The 19,307-nt window shown below is 45.3% G+C and overlaps 1 protein-coding gene across 1 annotated transcript in view; it reads left to right on the plus strand.

Moving 5' to 3' along the window:
* The window catches only part of LOC120031553 (F-BAR and double SH3 domains protein 2-like), a 50,743-nt gene extending 34,449 nt beyond the window's left edge, over positions 1 to 16,294 (plus strand). Inside the window, exons 6-20 of the mRNA XM_038977361.1 lie at positions 914 to 1,047; positions 1,278 to 1,332; positions 1,462 to 1,590; positions 1,811 to 1,933; positions 4,779 to 4,874; positions 9,140 to 9,256; positions 10,043 to 10,144; positions 10,836 to 10,988; positions 11,608 to 11,733; positions 11,920 to 12,003; positions 12,280 to 12,484; positions 12,792 to 13,039; positions 13,573 to 13,789; positions 14,176 to 14,246; positions 14,365 to 16,294. Coding sequence (XP_038833289.1) covers positions 914 to 1,047; positions 1,278 to 1,332; positions 1,462 to 1,590; positions 1,811 to 1,933; positions 4,779 to 4,874; positions 9,140 to 9,256; positions 10,043 to 10,144; positions 10,836 to 10,988; positions 11,608 to 11,733; positions 11,920 to 12,003; positions 12,280 to 12,484; positions 12,792 to 13,039; positions 13,573 to 13,789; positions 14,176 to 14,246; positions 14,365 to 14,451 — 1,947 coding nt within the window. The 3' untranslated portion in view covers positions 14,452 to 16,294. The remainder of the gene's footprint in view (positions 1 to 913; positions 1,048 to 1,277; positions 1,333 to 1,461; positions 1,591 to 1,810; positions 1,934 to 4,778; positions 4,875 to 9,139; positions 9,257 to 10,042; positions 10,145 to 10,835; positions 10,989 to 11,607; positions 11,734 to 11,919; positions 12,004 to 12,279; positions 12,485 to 12,791; positions 13,040 to 13,572; positions 13,790 to 14,175; positions 14,247 to 14,364) is intronic.
* The last annotated feature ends 3,013 nt before the right edge of the window (positions 16,295 to 19,307 follow it).

Genomic DNA, 19,307 nt, shown 5'->3' on the forward strand with positions numbered 1-19,307 from the left:
TGTTTCTCCAGTAGTGCTGAGCTATTAGTGCTTTTCTAGGTCTGTTAGGTTTCGGTTCAATTATTTAACAAATTATCACGGTTTTTGGTTGCGACTTTTTTTTTTTAAACATGAAATGCATTATGAGATAATGACGTTACATTGATTTTAGAGCTTTTAATGGAAATTCCAAAGCCAAAAATAGTGAACATTGATAATATTTCATTGTCTCTGTCAGGTCCACATTGGGTAGACATCAATAGAAAAATAGGAAATTACTATGCAATATTTCAGCTACTTAGTTTTTATTTGATGGCTTTATTATTTTTCATTCCTTAAAGTAATCATCTCTGCTCAGGCAGTAGCAGGCAGCCAGGCCATACAACGCTATGTGCTCCCCATACTGTACTATCTTCATATTTTGCCAAACTGCATATTATGCTGCAGAGCTGTCTGACAATCATTTTACTAGTTCTTCAAAGTTGATAAGGCATACTTTCACGAACTGTCTCTGTCCCTCTTGTCGTTGTTGTGTACATTACTCTCTCATGCGGTCTATGCAGTCTGTGTATCTAACCTAATGTAGCAGGCGTAAAAGTGTATCTGTCCAAAGATCTGTATATAATGACGAGATGCTCCCGTTTACGCCCTAACAATGGGAGTTGTTGTCCCAAAGGCGGGAATGCAGGCGACAAGCTTAGGTCCAAACTAAGCCAATAGACTTCGCTTTGGGCTTATTTTTGACTTATTTTGGCAAAAGTGAAACCTCTCGCTTTGCCTCTTCCTCTCTGATCCGTCTGTCTAAATGGAATTCAAGTAATTGAACCGACATCGGTCAATAAATTTAATAACAGAAAACCCCCAGAAAAGTTGGTTAATCGCTCAGCACTATTCTCCAGTGTACTGACCGTATGCCCTCTGGTTATTTGTTCAGTGTATTGACCAGCTGATGCTGGTGCAGGCGGAGCTGCAGGACTCGGTGAAGGAGCTGGCTAAGACCAGGAAGAAGTACCAGGAAACAGAGACCATGGCCCAGGCCGTCAGGGACAAGGTCGAGCAGGACGCCAAGTAAGTGCACGCACACACACAAACTAAAAAATCCTACCCCTACGGCCTTGTGGAGATTTGAGAGGATCAGATGGGTAACAAATCTGAGGGAAAGGTGGAGCTATTGCCATAATGCTACCTATCCAATCCTCACGAATGTACAGGAGTGACAATGTAAAAGACTATAGGGAATCATTGGTCTTGTGTGACTGTTCACATACATGTTCCATCTCTCCTTCTGTTCTGTCCAGGTCCAAACTGAGTCTCTTCCAATCCAGGTCCAGTCTGCAGAGGGCAAGTGTAAAGGTGAGAGAATTAAATGAATCAATTTTATGTATGGCCAATTGGCCATGACTACAAACTCAAGTGCATATGGGAATGGAAAGGAAAAAAAGTACAACTATCAAACTAAGTTACTGATGTGCGTGTTTTCAGCTGAAAGCCAAGAGGAGTGAGTGTAACTCCAAAGCCACCCATGCCAGGAACGACTATCTCCTCACGCTAGCTGCGGCTAACGCTCACCAGCAGCGCTACTACGACACTGACCTGATCGACTGCATTAAGGTGAGGCGTTTGCACACACAAAGTATGGGGGCATTTCAGGTAAAAGAAAATTGCAGTTGCCTCATATCTCAGGTGATTGTTGTGTCATAGTTAGCATGACTGCAAAAACAGGCTACCTGGAACGCCACCACCAGTGTGCGAGTGAGTGAGATGGAGGGTTATTGCTGCATTACTGATAAATTACAAGTTAAGTTCTTTCCCTGTTTACTGCGCTCCTCAGGTCCTGGATGGGAGCATCTATGAGCAGGTGAAGGACTACCTGGTCTCTCTGTGCCAGATGGAGCTTGAGTCCTACCAGGCTGTTCACAACACTTTCAACATCCTCCTGGAGAGCTCCAACGGGGTGAGCGCACGCAAACTAGCCCAGTGGCCGTATGTGTCAAGTGTCTCGAAGGAGCGCTGATCCAGAATCAGTTTTGCCTTTTAGATGAAAAATGTATAGGAAATGGAACTTGAACGGGGAATTCTGAGATGCTTGATACTAATGGCCGCAGGTATTATCCTTCATTGAACTAGCCTGAACCAAGATCTGTTTGTGCTGTCTTGCCAACTCCTATGGTCTAATGATATTGGCTATACAGCACAAACCAGGCTTTTATTGGAGGTTTTTTTTTACTTTGGGAGAGAGTTTCTATGCAGAGAATGCTGGGAAGTCGGTGTAACAGGTGGTTCGTCCAGAACCTTGCCTGAAAGCTGAAGGATTGCGTTAACTCCCCCGAGCTAATGCCTAGGCTTTAGCTCAGAGTGTGCAGGAGACCCAGGTTCAAAACCCAGATGGTCAAGTTAGCATGTATACCATTGTTTAGGTCCATATTTTTCTTTTAAAGCCAGAATTGTTCATTTAAACAATAACAAAGTACCTCCCCACCCCTGTTTTGCTAAAAAGCTAAGGGATGGGGCTGGAGAGTTATGCATGCAAAGACTGACCCTCCATGATATCAAATGTATAGTTTTAACCATGTTTTGAGGCAATACAAGTGTTTGTTTACGTTGTTTCCAAACATTGGAGTAAAGCAAGCTTATATTTTGGGTTCTGATGGGGTATGACCATTGAACAAAGCTCATGAGGCATTTATAAATTATATTCTTAAAATCTATGGGTATAATATCATTTAAGTCCAAAAATGTGTGTAGCAACTATGGATTCTAGCTTTAAAGATTTAGACATTACTAATTACTTATCCCAATACGCTGTTGTCTTCCTAGCTATTCAGTTACCCCTCAGCGATCTTAGTCCGGGGCTCTTGGGGTCATCTTGTGTTTCTGTAACATGACTGTAGTTTACAGATAGTTTCCGCTCAACCCAGCATGAACGTACAGTACCAGTCAAAAGTTTGGACACCTATTCAAGGGTTTTTCTTTATTATTAGTATTTTCTACCTTGAAGAATATTAGTGAAGACATCAAAACAATGAAATAACACATATGGAATCATGTAGTAACTAAAAAAGTGTTAAACAAATCAAAATATATTTTAGATTCCTCAAAGTAGCCAACCTTTGCCTTGATGACAGCTCTGCACACTCTTGGCATTCTCTCAACCAGCTTCACCTGGAATGTTTTTCCAATAGTCTTGAAGGAGTTTCCACCATATGCTGAGCACTTGTTGGCTGCTTTTCCTTCACTCTGCGGTCCAACTCATCCCAACCCATCTCAATTGGGTTGAAGTTGGGTGATCAAATAGCCCTTACACAGCCTGTTGGTGTGTTGGGTCATTGTCCTGTTGAAAAACAAATGATAGTGGGACTAAGCGCAAACCAGATGGGATAGTGTATCGCTGCAGAATGCTGTGGTAGCCATGCTGGTTAAGTGTGCCTTGAATTCTAAATAAATCACAGACAGTGTCACCAGCAAAGCACCCCCACACCATCACACCTCCTCCTCAATGCTTCATGGTGGGAACTACACATGCAGAGATCATCCGTTCACCTACTCTGCGTCTCACAAAGACATGGCGGTTGGAACCAAAAATCTCAAATTTGGACTCATCAGACCAAAGGACAGATTTCCACCGGTCCAATGTCCATTGCTTGTGTTTCTTGGCCCAAGCAAGTCTCTTCTTCTTATTGGTGTCCTTTAGTAGTGGTTTCTTTGCAGCAATTTGATCATGAAGACCTGATCCACACAGTCTCTCTGAACAGTTGATGTTGATGTCTGTTACTTGAACTCTGTGAAGCATTTATTTGGGCTGCAATTTCTGAGGCTGGTAACTCTAAGGAACTTATCCTCTGCAACAGAGGTGACTCTGGGTCGTCCTTTCCTGTGGCGGTCCTCATGAGAGCCAGTTTCATCATAGAGCTTGATGTTTTTTACGACTGCACTTGAAGAAACGTTCAAAGTTCTTGAAAAGTTCCGGATTGACAAACCTTCATGTCTTAAAGTAATGATGGACTGTCGTTTCTCTTTGCTTATTTGAGCTGTTCTTGCCATAATTTGGACTTGGTCTTTTACCAAATAGGGCTATCCTCTGTATACCACCCCTACCTTGTCACAACACAACTGATTGGCTCAAACGCATTAAGAAGGAAAGAAATTTCACAAATTAACTTTTAACAAGGCACACCTGTTAATTGAAATGCATTCTAGGTGACTACCTCGTGAAGCTGGTTGAGAGAATGCCAAGAGTGTGCAGAGCTGTCATCAAGGCAAAGGGGGGCTACTTTGAAGAACACTTTTTCTGGTTACTGCATGATTCTATTGACTGGTACTGTGTATATGCAGGGAGGCAGTGAGCTGTAGGTGCCAAATCCCACAGAGGGGTCAGATTTCTACCGGCTGACTCATATGGTTCCTCTTTCACTGTGACGCCACAGCAGGCTGTGTGTGTGGGTATATAGTTTTGACCTCTCTCTGGTAATCTTCCTATGACCCTTGAGGTGACTGTGAATGCTCCCCTGTGACTTTGGGTCATGCTGCGCTCTGCTCTGACCGTCAGTGGTCCTTCGATGGCCCTGGCTTAAATAAGAACAGTGTGGTCGCTCGCCAATGACATAATAAACTCTCAAAGGAGTTTAAGGCCTCTTCTGTCATGATAATGACTTTTATCTATTCTAATCCCTTTATGCCTCTTTCAGATTATCAGTTGCTTCTATTGTGCTGTATTATGAGGTTAACTAAATGGCTATGTCTGCGTGTGTGTGTGTCTGCATGTGTGTGTGCATCTGCGTATGTTCGTGTGTTCTCTTCAGATGATGCAGGACTTCCACCAGCAGCAGTTTGTACAGCAGAACCAAGTGTTCCACAGTACCCCAGCCATCCTCTTCCAGCCCATCAACACTGACACGGTGGGTAGTAGTACTACGCTAATGCTACTTCTCTCATGGAACGTGGTGGCTAGTGCTACGCCACACACTAGCTATGCTAAAGCTACCCTCTTGTAGAACCACTGGTCCTTCTTCACCGCTAGGCTAGCTAACCTGCTCTACCGTACATGCTTGTGCGTATGTGTAACCAAGTTGAATTTGTAGGCTCACTCGTCAACTTGAAATGCCTCTACCCATGCCATTGAATTGCTAGCTTTTCTTTGGTGTAGCTGGCTAAGGCATTGCGAGACAGGATTGTGATTTGTAAAATCAACCCCAGTAGTGGACCTGTGAGGGAGGAAGCAAAGCTGTTAAATGACAGTGACGTCCATTACATGCGATGTGTGTGTTTTGGTGAGTGTGTTTGTGTTGCACGCAGGTTTGTTTGTATGGTTTATGGTGTGTATGTATATGTATATGGTGTGCATGCGAGCCCCAGAGGAACATGTTCTCAACTGACCCAGCCTGCCAGTCAGTCCGTCTGCCCGCCAGTGCACTTGTCCGCACCTTCTGCTGCCTGCAGAGGGTGTTTTTTCTCCAAGACCCTCGTTGTTTTCCGTTGGTAGTGAAACAAGCGGTGGCCTGTTCCTAAAGAAAACATTTAGTGATGCAGTTGCACCCTCCACCTCCCTCAAACCTACCCCCCTTTCCCCTCCCTGCACAATGTGACAGAGGTATCCGGAAAATAACAGCACTGAAAGAGGCAGGCCGTCTGTGAAAAAGGGGCATTGTGAGGGAGACTCACTCCAGCCCCCCACCACCCTTCCACCACTGACTGCCTCGGCCTCTAAAAGTAACTCAGTGTGGCTCTCCTTCATTGATTTATTGGCCTTACGCATGGTCCACATTGAATAGCGCTTGCTCTCTCTTGCTGGCTCTCGCTTTCTCCCTCGCTGGCTCTCGCTGGCTCCCTCGCTGGCTCTCGCTCTCTCCCTCGCTGGCTCTCGCTCTCTCCCTCGCTGGCTCTCGCTCTCTCCCTCGCTGGCTCTCGCTCTCTCCCTCGCTGGCTCTCGCTCTCTCCCTCGCTGGCTCTCGCTCTCTCCCTCGCTGGCTCTCGCTCTCTCCCTCGCTGGCTCTCGCTCTCTCCCTCGCTGGCTCTCGCTCTCTCCCTCGCTCTCTCCCTCGCTGGCTCTCGCTCTCTCCCTCGCTGGCTCTCGCTTTCTCCCTCGCTGGCTCTCGCTCTCTCCCTCGCTGGCTCTCGCTCTCTCCCTCGCTGGCTCTCGCTCTCTCCCTCGCTGGCTCTCGCTCTCTCCCTCGCTGGCTCTCGCTCTCTCCCTCGCTGGCTCTCGCTCTCTCCCTCGCTGGCTCTCGCTCTCTCCCTCGCTGGCTCTCGCTCTCTCCCTCGCTGGCTCTCGCGCTCTCCCTCGCTGGCTCTCGCGCTCTCCCTCGCTGGCTCTCGCGCTCTCCCTCGCTGGCTCTCGCGCTCTCCCTCGCTGGCTCTCGCTCTCTCCCTCGCTGGCTCTCGCTCTCTCCCTCGCTGGCTCTCGCTCTCTCCCTCGCTGGCTCTCGCTCTCTCCCTCGCTGGCTCTCGCTCTCTCCCTCGCTGGCTCTCGCTCTCTCCCTCGCTGGCTCTCGCTCTCTCCCTCGCTGGCTCTCGCTCTCTCCCTCGCTGGCTCTCGCTCTCTCCCTCGCTGGCTCTCGCTCTCTCCCTCGCTGGCTCTCGCTCTCTCCCTCGCTGGCTCTCGCTCTCTCCCTCGCTGGCTCTCGCTCTCTCCGCTCTCTCCCTCGCTGGCTCTCGCTCTCTCCCTCGCTGGCTCTCGCTCTCGCTCTCTCCCTCGCTGGCTCTCGCTCTCTCCCTCGCTCTCTCCCTCGCTGGCTCTCGCTTTCTCCCTCGCTGGCTCTCGCTTTCTCCCTCGCTGGCTCTCGCTTTCTCCCTCGCTGGCTCTCGCTCTCTCCCTCGCTGGCTCTCGCTCTCTCCCTCGCTGGCTCTCGCTCTCTCCCTCGCTGGCTCTCGCTCTCTCCCTCGCTGGCTCTCGCTCTCTCCCTCGCTGGCTCTCGCTCTCTCTCGCTCTCTCTCTCCCTCGCTGGCTCTCGCTTTCTCTCTCCCTCGCTGGCTCTCGCTTTCTCCCTCGCTGGCTCTCGCTCTCTCTCTCCCTCGCTGGCTCTCGCTCTCTCTCGCTCTCTCCCTCGCTGGCTCTCGCTTTCTCCCTCGCTGGCTCTCGCTCTCTCCCTCGCTGGCTCTCGCTCTCTCCCTCGCTGGCTCTCGCTCTCTCCCTCGCTGGCTCTCGCTCTCTCCCTCGCTGGCTCTCGCTCTCTCCCTCGCTGGCTCTCGCTCTCTCTCGCTCTCTCCCTCGCTGGCTCTCGCTTTCTCCCTCGCTGGCTCTCGCTCTCTCCCTCGCTGGCTCTCGCTCTCTCTCGCTCTCTCCCTCGCTGGCTCTCGCTCTCTCTCGCTCGCTCCCTCGCTGGCTCTCGCTCGCTCCCTCGCTGGCTCCCTTGCGCGCTTTCTCTGTTCTTTTTTGCTCTGGCTCTTTCTTGCACGGTATCGCTTTCTCAATTCAAAGGGGCTTTACTGACATGTAATTGAAATGGGTTTTATTGACATGTAATTCAAAACATAAAAATGTGACAAAACAAACTAGAAATGAACAGTTAACAGCAATCCCTAACTCAGAGAGGTTGCTGCCTACACTGAGACCCAATCACTGGTCACTTTAATAAATGGATCACTAGTCACTTTAAACAATGCCACTTAAATTTTTTTTTACATATCTTACATTACTCATATGTATATACTGTATTTTATACCATCTACTGCACCTTGCCTATGCCACTCGGCCATCGCTCATCCAGATATTTATATGTACATATTCTCATTCACCCCTTTAGATTTGTGTGTATTAGGTAGTTGTTGGGGAATTGTTAGATATTACTGCACTGTCAGAACTAGAAGCACAAGCATTTTGCTACACTCGCATTAACATCTGCTAACTATTTGTATGTGACCAATAAAATTTGATTTAAATATTGCATCCACAAAGGTTTCTGAAAGATAAAGGCATTTATAATGTTATCAGCTGTGTACAGTGTTTTAACAATGTGCAAATATTTGAAATACAAATGGTAGGGGTGTCTGTGTTTTAGAATAGATAAAAGCGCATATTATCGTGACCGAAGAGCTCTCTCCCTTTCTCTCGCTGAATGCACTCATAATTATACATTTAGCCATTTGGACTGTGTTTATTATTTTGTCAGGGCTCAGAGATTAGAGGTCAGCTGTGTGCACATGAATCATGCCAGGGGTCATCATCAGTCATAGGAGTTGACCTATACACCTCCTGAGGAGAGGTGAGACCAAACTTTGTGGTCCTGTTGCGTGTGTCCATCAGATGGCCAGTGATCTCTGTTCATTACAGAGTGCAATGGAAAATGTTTAAAATCATTTTGTATTAGGAAACAAGAATGAGCGTTTGATTATTAGACAAGTCCAGGGACGTCCCTCCCCGTTTCAGTACGTTTTCTTCTGTTTGGTGTATAATGAACACTTAGTGTTACAGAACGTTCTGATATAAGTCTATTGTGTAGAACAAATATGATTGTCGGTCATGTAGACTAGAGAACCGTGTCAGCTCTATTCGTTTATATTTTGCAATGTTCAGAACATATCACATTACACATCAGATAGGCCTGGACCGAGACTTCAGGCCTTGTAGATGAGTTGTGGAGAGAAATAAGCACAAGATTATTCCATTTTAATCTGAAATGTATGTTTTTCTGATCGCCTTTTAATCCTATAATATTGGAATCAACCTACCCCCGAGCAAATATCAGACATTTCACATGTTGTACTGATTACATCCCTGATTTAGAGACATTGCCTCTCATCCCATTGGGATGCGTGGATTGGCTGTGTTCCTCTTGTGAGGTCATCCATAGAGGAAGTGTTTTCCTCTAGGTTGTTTTCCTTTCGACACAAACACACACTGTTTCGCCGTCTGCCTCAATAGTGGAATCATGTTTTTACTATGCCGCCTTGAGTTCATTTCTCAAAAATCTAATTTCATAATATTTGCCAACATTCACCCTCAAACGAATATCAGCTCCAATATCCAACCATTAAATATTTAGGTGAATGTGTCTGTTTTATGTCTGAATATGTCTGTTTTATATGTACCATATATTATATATGTCTTTTTGACTTATTTTAATAGATGCACAGACAGATATACGGACGCTGAATATGTTTAGCTGAATATTATCAATTATTATTAAACTCTCTCCCTCCCCTATACATCATCCCTGGTCACTAGGTGGGGCAGTTGCAGAAGGAGAGTGGCACAGTGGAGGAGCACAGTCTGGATAAGGAGGCACGGAAGTGGGCGACCCGAGTGGCACGAGAACACAAGAGCATCATCCACAGTCAGAAGGTGAGAGAGAGGGAGGAAAAGAGAAAGGGATAGAAATTTTAAAAAAAAGTGAGAGCGAGGGATAGCCTATATTCACAAAGTGTCTCAGAGTAGGAGTGCTGATCTAGGAAAAATGTTCTGCCTTTTAGATAAGATTACATGTACTCATAGACTTTATGAATACGGGCTCAGATTTGTTCAACCTCAGTACACTTCCAACTGACTCAACACGGAGATATCATTAACCCAATATAAAATACTAATAATTAATCAGTTTTATGATGCTTGCACTGTGTCAGAGGGAAGGGAAGTGATAACGTTTAGGAAACGTTCGACCATCGCCCTACTGGCCTGATGGTTTGTTGTTAAAACTTGGTGATAAGATAACGGATGTAGGCAGTTCTTGGACAAACTCTGACAAGTGTTTTCCAGTAAACCAGGATGTAACATGGCCCTTTAACAACCCCATTACTTGAAATGATATTAAATGAGTCATGTTTTATCTGTGAGAGTTTTACAATTTCTTCTATTCACTGTAATGTTGTCTACCATTTATTGCTTGATTATTTCAGCGTTTCTCATTTTCATGGCCCTATTGTTTTAGCATTTCCTGCTTTTGATTGTGATTTGGTTCCTCCTTTTCATTGTGTGGTGGTGTAGTTTCTTTTAAGATTTGTCATAGGTTGTGTCTGAAATGTAACCCTATTCACTACTGTACAAAGTGCACTATGCAGGGAATAGGGCGCCATTTCAGACGCAGCCATTAAGATTGGTTTGTTCTCTACATGTTACCTGTCGACCTTTCAGACCCTGGAGGACTATGGAACCCAACAGGGGCTGTCGGAGCAGAACCGCAGCGAGCTAGAGCTCAAGATGGAGGAGGCCAGGGAGAACCTGCGGAGAGCAGAGGTAAACTTGTGTGTGTAGTGAAATTTAGTAGGATTGTTGTGATTTTTTTATTTTTTTTATTTAACCTTTATTTAACTAGGCAAGTCCGTTAAGAACAAATTCTTATTTACAATGACGGCCTACACCGGGCAACGCTGGGCCAATTGTGTGCCGCCCTACGGGACTCCCAATCACGGCAGGCCGTGATATAGCCTGGATTCGAACCAGGGTGTCTGTAGTGACGCCTCTAGCACTGAGATGCAGTGCCTTAGACCGCTGTGCCACTCGGGAGCAATGAGGTAGCCCTGCCTGCGGCTTAAAATCTGTCACCCTTGGCCCAAGAAGGAGACGTTGGTTTCCTGAGCAGGAGACCATGGTTACGATTCCACCAGTGCTCACGTGTGTGTGTGATCCCTTACTGAGGTTTGTTTATCAGTGGGCCAGCAGGTTGTCTCACCTTAGTCTCTCTTGCCTCTGATGCCCCCTGTTGGTGGATAAGGCAGAATACATCCAACATAGTTCTAATGGAGCTTTTTATTATAGCATGAGCCATTACTAGGGTTGCAAAATCCCAGGTTTTTCAGAAATCCCAGTTCGTAGATTCCTGGAATTAGCAGGGAATAAGCATGAAATTCATAATATGACAAAATAAGCATGAAATTCATAATATGACAAAATAAGCATGAAATTCATAATATGTCACCAACTCCAGACCGTGAAGCTGAAGGCGGATGCTCGTCTGGCTCTACTGAGAGAGGCAGGCATCACAGTGGAGACGTGGCTGAAGAGCGCCATGAACCAGGTGATGGAGGAGCTGGAGAACGAGCGGTGGGCCAACCTAAATGCCCATGATCTTTCAATCTCCGTGAGTCACAAAACACACATATATTCAAATACGAGACAAAATTTCATACACACAAATGCATCTCAATTTGTCATTTTGTCCCCTTTATACCTGCCTACTGGAATTTGCCGGTCTCAGTTAAATCCCATAAGGGAGCTGAGGTGCGTCTTTAAGACACTATTTCTCAACCTTAAGGTGCTAGCTTAGCCTGTGCTGCGTTTGTGTTTTGAGATTGACTAGCCTTGTGAAACCAAACTAACAGCATGTAAGCTTGCGAGATCAGGATGGTTTAACAAGGCTACAAATTTTGCAGTCACTGATCACTGATCTACAAATCACCTTCTCACTATGTCACGTCTCAAGGGCCGAGTGACTGCAGGTTTTCGCTCCTCCCTTGCACTTGATTGATGAATTAAGGTCATTAATTACTTGATTGATGAATTAAGGTCATTAATTAGCAAGGGACTCCCCTCACTTGGTTGTCTAAGTCATAATTGAAAGGAGAAACAAAAAACCAGCAGACACTAGGCCCTCCATGGAATGAGTTTGACACTCCTGCACTAGGTGATCGAAAGTATCGATTCTGCGGCTTCCCTTGCTCAAAGGGATCCTCTACAACATGCTGTGTGTGTGTTTTTAGGGTACAGGTGACCTAGAGAGGGAGGAGGATGAAGATAGTGGAGAGGTGTTGGACGACAGCAGCTCCAGCCCCTCCAGTACCCTCAGGAACTACCCCCTCACCTGCAAAGTGCTCTACTCATACAAGGTACACACACACACACACACAGAGTGCTTTCCTATTATCATCTTTAAGCTGGCAATTTACTTAGCGCCTTGGATGCGGTGCAGTATGGTACCGTACCTCATACCATATAGGTCCTGTGAGCAGCACGCAGCTCCAACCTATAATATATTAACGGAATTTACCTCTTTCCTCTCCCTTCTCTCCCAGGCGTCTCAGCCAGACGAGCTGACCATCGAGGAACAGGAGGTGCTGGAGGTTATCGATGATGGGGACATGGAGGACTGGGTCAAGGTACAGAGCGCTTTTCAAGAGTGGCACTACCTCACAGTTTGTGTTTTAACTAGAATAAAGCAAGAGGTACTCTGAAGTCATATCATACGCCTACTGTACACACCAGGGGTTGTGTCCAGTGGGGAGAGAACTTTTTGAAACCGAGTGAAATAGGGAGGTACTACTTCAACTTGTTCAATAAGAACTTTGTTTTGTTTTCCATTACAAAACATGTTGCTGCGGTGTGCCCTACTATCATTGACGATAACCGTGTGTGTGTTCCAACATTGTCTCTAGGCCAGGAACCAGACGGGCCAGGTGGGCTACGTCCCGGAGAAGTACCTGCAGCTGCCCTCGTCCAACAGCCTAATGAGCATGCTCCAGTCTCTGGCTGCCCTGGACGCTCGCTCCCACTCCTCCAGTAACTCTACCGAGCCCGAGCTAGACGAGTCAGAGCTGCACACGCCGGGCACACCTATCGTCAACGGAGACTCCAGCGGTGGTGAGAGATTAGTGAATTTGGCCGAAACGTTTGGAGCAGCATGACTCAACATTCTCTTAAGTCCGATTTTCACTTAGTCATGCATTGATGTCAGTGGGAGATGAAAGGAAATTGGATTTAAGTAAAAGTTAGGATTCGCCCCACATTGAATAAACAATGTCATTGAGATGTTGTGACCATTTCTTTTTTAAATGTTCTCTTCATTTTGATCTCTTCCTTGCTCTCTTACTCTCTCTTTCCCCTCTATCTCCTTCCCTATTCCACCTCCCATTTTCACCTCCGCTCTCTCCCCCTCTGCCACCCTCAGTGTGCTTCGCCAAGGCCCTGTACGACTACGCGGGCCAGACAGGTGAGGAGCTCTCGTTTCCTGAGGGCGCCATCATCCGTGTGCTGAGCCGCGAGACCTACGAGGATGACGGTTTCTGGGAGGGCGAGTTCAATGGCACCGTGGGTGTCTTCCCTGCTGTGCTTGTGGAGGACCTTCTGGCAGTGGGTGGTGCCGGTGGAGACAGCGAGAATGGCGACGTCTCAGGAGAAGCCAGCAGCAATCCGCAGGTACACACATGTATGCAATCACCCTAGGAGTTGTTTACCATACAGATGGATAGAGGACTAGTGCCCAAAATCCCGTTTTAGCATGGGCAGCACCATTGAGGATTTTCACCATTTTGTTGAACTAGTCAACTGGGTGGGACTTCCTATGGGTTAACCTGGATGGAATTATGTGATCCTTCCTTATCAGGAGCCAACCTTTGCTTTATAGCTGTTCAAACAACACACTACATCCTTTCAGTTTGTTTACCAACTCATATAAGTAGTAGAAGACAGTGTACCACTACAAAATGGAGATGGCCTCAACGGCGCTGCCCATGCTATCACAGACGCCATAATGGGACAGATGCAATGTTGTGTCCTCTAACTATCTCTATGCTGTTTACACTCATAAATCCATGAATGAATGAATGGGGGGAAAAAAGGTTCTCACGGCTCACATTCTCATCCATACAGTATACGTCATAAAGATACTGTATAACAGTAATCAATATTTTACTGTTTTATTTAATTCTGTGGTGTGCTCTGTCTTCCAGGCGTGCCCCGTTCCTCTTTCCGAGTACTCTCCACAGAGTCCCTTCCTTCTGGGCCCGTTCCACAGCAGCCCTTGTCAGAGCAGCCCCCTCCTGACCCCCACTCTGCCCTCGCCCCAGTCCAGCCCCTCCAGTGCCAGCGCCTCCCCCACACCCCGCCCCCCCTCCATCAACAGCCACCATAGGCCACCGCACGCACCACTCAAAGGCCACTTACAAAGTAAGAACCACTCCTCAAAGGTTGACTATTTATTATTTTGCACTTCAAATGTTATCGCAATGCATATCATTCATTGCCTGGTCCCAGATCTGTTTTGTGCTGTATTATAGTCCATGGCATGACAACAAACATAGGAGTTGGTAAGACGGAACAACCAGATCTGGGACCAGGCTATGTTATTTATCATAATAAATGCACACAAAATAGACCATGTAAAAAAGTAGGGACATGGACAAGTAATAAACAACAGCATGGATTTTAAGAGTCCTCATTCTGAGATTTGACACATCTGGGTTGTGTTCATTAAGGCACAATGTCACTACCCTGTAGTGATTTTGATGCCAAGACGTGGTGATGATGACTCTGTGTGCCCCCCTCACCTTCAGGTCCTGCCCAGAAATCCACCCAGCCCCCCAGGTACCCAACAGATGGTGGTGCGGGGGGCAACATTCGACCTGTAAGTCACCACACACACTGTATGGATACTGACCCTTGTCCGGTTTGAAAAGACTTGTTGTTGAGGTTCCACTTGGAGCTCAAAGGAATAACCTAGCTTGTTTGTATGTTATGGACAGGTCCGCGCTGCTCCGCCACCCCCCAAGCCACAGCAGCCTCGTGGCCAGGTGAAGAAGAGGGAGGAAGTGGAGATCACGCTGGTGTAACGACGCCGCCGTGGCTGCCACCCACAACCAGATCAGACCTGGTGGATCCAGGTCCCTGACCGACTGACCCCCCCCCCTCCAGGGAGAGACAACAGGCTCCAGAGCCCCTGAACCAACCAGGGGGTATCCCCACTCCCCACCGGAGAGGCTCCATGAGGTGGCCCAACATTTGGTTTGTCTCCCTCCACACAGTCCAGAGCCAGTAGGGCTAAAACGTTGTGCGGTGCGGAGAACCCAAATAATTGTGCAATTGACACCGTTTCCAAAATCCAACCCCACATCCCATTTTCTAGTTCTCTTTATTATTTTTCTCTGTTACCCATCTTTTTCCTTGGTCTATACCTCTTTTTCTCTGTGCTATATTTTAACACTGTGTTTTCTTGCTCTTTCTCTTTTTCTCTCTCTGGCTAGCTCCCTCGCCTTCATAACTGGGAATTGAGCAATGGGGGGGGTCTTGCCTTGTTTTTCGAGCAAGATATCGCCATTGGATTACTATACAACAAAGTGTTGCTAATTTTGTGAGAGGATTGTACATCTCTCACAATGTTTAAAAAAAAACACAGCTAAAGTCCAAGCCAGATCTCTGTTTGGTTCTTGGTAGATTGTGTTATTGTGTTATTGTTGTCTCCGCACATTTCAGGGAAATTGACAACACGGTAGAGGCGGGTATCACTCCTGTACCTGAAATACTTCTTTAAAAAGTGTTTCCAACATTTCATAAACAAGGGAAAAGTGGCAATTTTGGAGGGGTGTAATTGTTTAAGATAGGAATAGCCCCATTGAGGGCAAAATCTGGGTCACACTGTGAAACTAGAACAAAACTGCCCCTGACACGTAAATTTACTACTCTTCTAAATGTATTTGTACAACTTCCTTGTGTTAAATCTTGGGACATTTCAAGATTGCCAGGGGCAGTCTATAGTGTATGTATGAGTAAATGTAGACTTATTTTGTGCTACTTTTTGTTGTAAAAACAAGGATCTAACTATGTTGTCATCAATACTAATCTAGGCGTAAACTAGCCAATAATGGTTGCTGGTGAGAATAGTTTTTTCAGTCAGGAATGCAGACTGGGTCGCAGTTCAAGATGGAAAGCATCGCAAGGTGATTTGCAGTTGTGCGGTGCATCCCTGGGTCAGACCATGAGTCAGACGTGCCTTAAAGTTCCCAGAGGAGAATCACCATAGTTCCTAATTACCTACAGGAAATGTGAACTGACTGAAATACTGAAGCACTTTTTTGATATTCTGTTAAAGCCCTTTTCAGTATTGCTGCTTGGTCTCTCTCGTGGTTGCTGCATTGTTTGTCTACTTAATTTTTTTTTGCTCCATCTATATCGGTATGAGTATTGTTCTCCTTGAGAAATGCATTTGATTTATGTCGCCAAAAAATATATATTTGTTTACGTTGGGAGGTATGATTGATTTTATTTGAAGTATGCTTTTTAATTGTATCATTTAAATATTAATAGTTTACAGAGCTTTGAGATTTTACATTAAGGATTAAAACATACGGAAACGTATAAATTGTTGATCATAGGAAATCAGGAATCTGTCAGCCACGTTGCTGTGTTCTCGTTGATCTACTTGAGATTTGAATGTCAAACTTATTTTGAAGTTTACCCTGTTATATTGAAAAAGTACATGTGGTTGTGAAATACTTTGACACAACCATGAAGTAGTTTTTTGTCATTATGTTCCTGATTTATTTTCAGTATCTTCAGAGATACGGTAGAAACAAACGGCCCATTCTGATGTAGCATCTGCAGCAAATCTAAATTATTTCATTCATTAAGATTTTTTTTTGTTAAAATAAATATGGAATAAAATTTGCTGAAATCACACTTTGTTCTGTTTTATTCAACATTTCACAAAATAATCGTGGGTTTCCATTAGATGCCACAGACACGAAGTCAACATTGGCTATAAACTTTCACTCAACGTAAACAAAACAAAGGAGATGATCGTGGACTTCAGGAAACAACAGAGGGAGCACCCCGCTATCCACATCAACGGGACAGCAGTGGAGAAGTTGGCAAGTTAAGTTCCATCAGCGTACAAATTGAAATGGTCCATTCACACAGACAGTGTGGGGAAGAAGGCGCAACAGTGCCTTTTCAACCTCAGGAGGCTGAAGAAATTTGGCTTGTCTCTTAAACCCTCAAACTTTTATAGATGCACAATCGAGAGCATCCTGTCGGGCTGTATCACCGCCTGGTACGGCAACTGCACCGCCCACAACCGCAGGGCTCTCCAGAGGGTGGTGCGTTCGGCACAACGCATCACCGGGGGCAAACTACCTGCCCTCCAGGACACCTACAGCACCCGATGTCACGGGAAAGACAAAAAGATCATCAAGGACAACCACCCGAGCCACTGCCTGTTCACCCCGCTTTCATCCAGAAGGCGAGGTCAGTACAGGGGCATCAAAGCTGGGACTGAGAGACTGAAAAACAGCTTCTATCTCAAGGCCAACAGACTGCTAAACAGCTATCACTAGCACAGAGAGGCTGCTGCCAACATACAGACTTAAAATCATTGGCCACTTTAATAAATGGAACACTAGTCACTTAATAATGTCACTTTAATGTTTACATATGTATACTGTATTCTATATTATCTACTGTATCTTAGTCTATGTCGCTCTGACATTGCTCGTCCATGTATTTATATATTCTTAATTACATTCCTTTACTTAGATTTGTGTATTAGGTATTTGTTGTGAAATTGTTAGATATTACTTGATAGATATTGCTGCACTGTCGGAACTAGAAGCACAAGCATTTCGCTACACCCGCAATAGCATCTGCTAAACACGTATGTGACCATAACATTTTATTTTATTTGATCATAAAATATTAATTAAAACAATTCGATTTTTTGTTTAAGGTTAGGTATAAAACTTTTTAATAAGATAAATTGTAGAAATAGTCATGGTTTGTGACTTTGTGGCTGTGGTAACTAGTGACAACCAGAATTGTGGCAGGCTGGTTTGGTCTGTGTATCTTCCATTCATTGGTTAATTGATTCAAAAGACGACGTGAAAAAACGAAAACGTCTCGTTTCTGAATTTGAAAAACGAAAATCGGAAAATGGCTTTTTTCCTTTATTGGGTCAAAAAATGGACATGGAATAACAGAAAACAAATAACACTTTATTCCTATTTTCGTTTTGTTTGTTTGGGGGGATGTTTACAGCACAAATTATTTATTGTGTGACAGGAAGATAAAAATGCTCATGTTAGCTAAGATGCAGAACGTATCATGAAGTTAGCTTGCCAATAGAACAATCTCTACATCTGCACAAAGTTGGTTTGCAGTAGCTGGCTAGCTAGCACTGGCTGGCTACTGACTAGCTAACAGGCTGGCTAGCTAGCCCTACATGACCACTGGCTATAGTCATGCTAACTAGTAGTAGCAAGTGGAAGTAAGTTAGCCCCTCAACATGCTACAAGATGAAGCTGCCCGGCCAGAGCTACATGCTGAAGGTGAGATTTCTCCATTTCTTTCTGTAGATAATTTAGCTAGACCTTCTGGCTGTGCTTAGTAACTGCTGTTCATTATTACTTAGTTAAAAGTGACAGATATTTACTATCTGGCACTTTGCATCGCTAACTTTGCTATTGCTTACACATGCAACAATATCCAGTGAAGCTATATATCAAATTTTATTAGCCACATGCGCCAAATACAACAGGTGTTGACCTTACAGTGAAATGCTTACTTACAAGCCCCTAACCAACAATGCAGTTAAAAAAACATGAATAATAAATAAAAGTAACAAGTAGTTAAAGAGCAGCAGTAAAATAACAGTAGCGAGACTATATGCAGGGGGTACCGGTACAGAGCCAATGTGCGGGGGCACCGGCCAGTCGAGGTAATATGTAAATGTAGGTAGAGTTATTAAAGTGGCTATGCATAGATAATAACAGAGAGTAGCAGTTGGTGTGTGTGTCCTGAATCTTACAGCAGGAGAAGGGCACAGTATGGCATCTGAGCAGATCATCATGAACTTCATGTAGTTACATCAGCCGATACAGTAAGTTAAAATGTGCCTTTTTATTGCTATGGGTATACTTCACAAACATTCTACCTGCTCACTACAATTGGCCTACTTCTTGGAATGTATGCTTCTTGGACGGTATACCCCTTGTCTGGGGGGGAGGGGCTGATGATCAATGATACAGAGCCAGTCTGATATTACTTGATTACTGACCCTTCCCTCCTCTATCTCTCTCTCTCTCTCTCCCCCCCCCCCCCTCCCACCCACAGGACCATTCACACAATTCAGTCACTCAGCCCTATCCAGTGGACATGATATTCTCAAGGTCCTGCACTACCGTCTCCTACAACAGCCTGATGCGAAGCAATAAGCCTGGCCCCATGACTGTAGATCAGCATATCTCTTTAGTTCTGCTGTACCCTACTGTTCTGAAAGAATATGACTATTTTAAATGGAATGCTCAACAGTGATTTATTAATCTCTCGCTCTCTCTGTCTTGACCATTCTCACAGTTCACTCACAGATAGTATGTAGGCTGGTTGATGGCACCTGCAGGCCTGTTTGAGGAACAACTGGACAGAACATATCAGAATGCTTGGACCTCAGCTGAGACCCTCCCCTCCTCCCCCATCTTTCAAGGAAAGCCCTTTACACTTCCTGTTATGCATGATGCTCTCAAGGTGTCTCCATCTCTCATGTCTTGTGGTAATACCGACAGTGTATTCAGAAAGGATTCAGAACCCTTGACTTTTTCCACATTTTTGTTACGTTACAGCCTTATTCTAAAATGTGTTAAATTGTTTATTTTCCTCACAAATCTACACACAATACCCCGTAATGACAAAGCAAAACGTG

Source organism: Salvelinus namaycush, chromosome 3 (genome assembly GCF_016432855.1).
Source record: "Salvelinus namaycush isolate Seneca chromosome 3, SaNama_1.0, whole genome shotgun sequence".
Taxonomy (NCBI): Eukaryota; Metazoa; Chordata; class Actinopteri; order Salmoniformes; family Salmonidae; genus Salvelinus; species Salvelinus namaycush.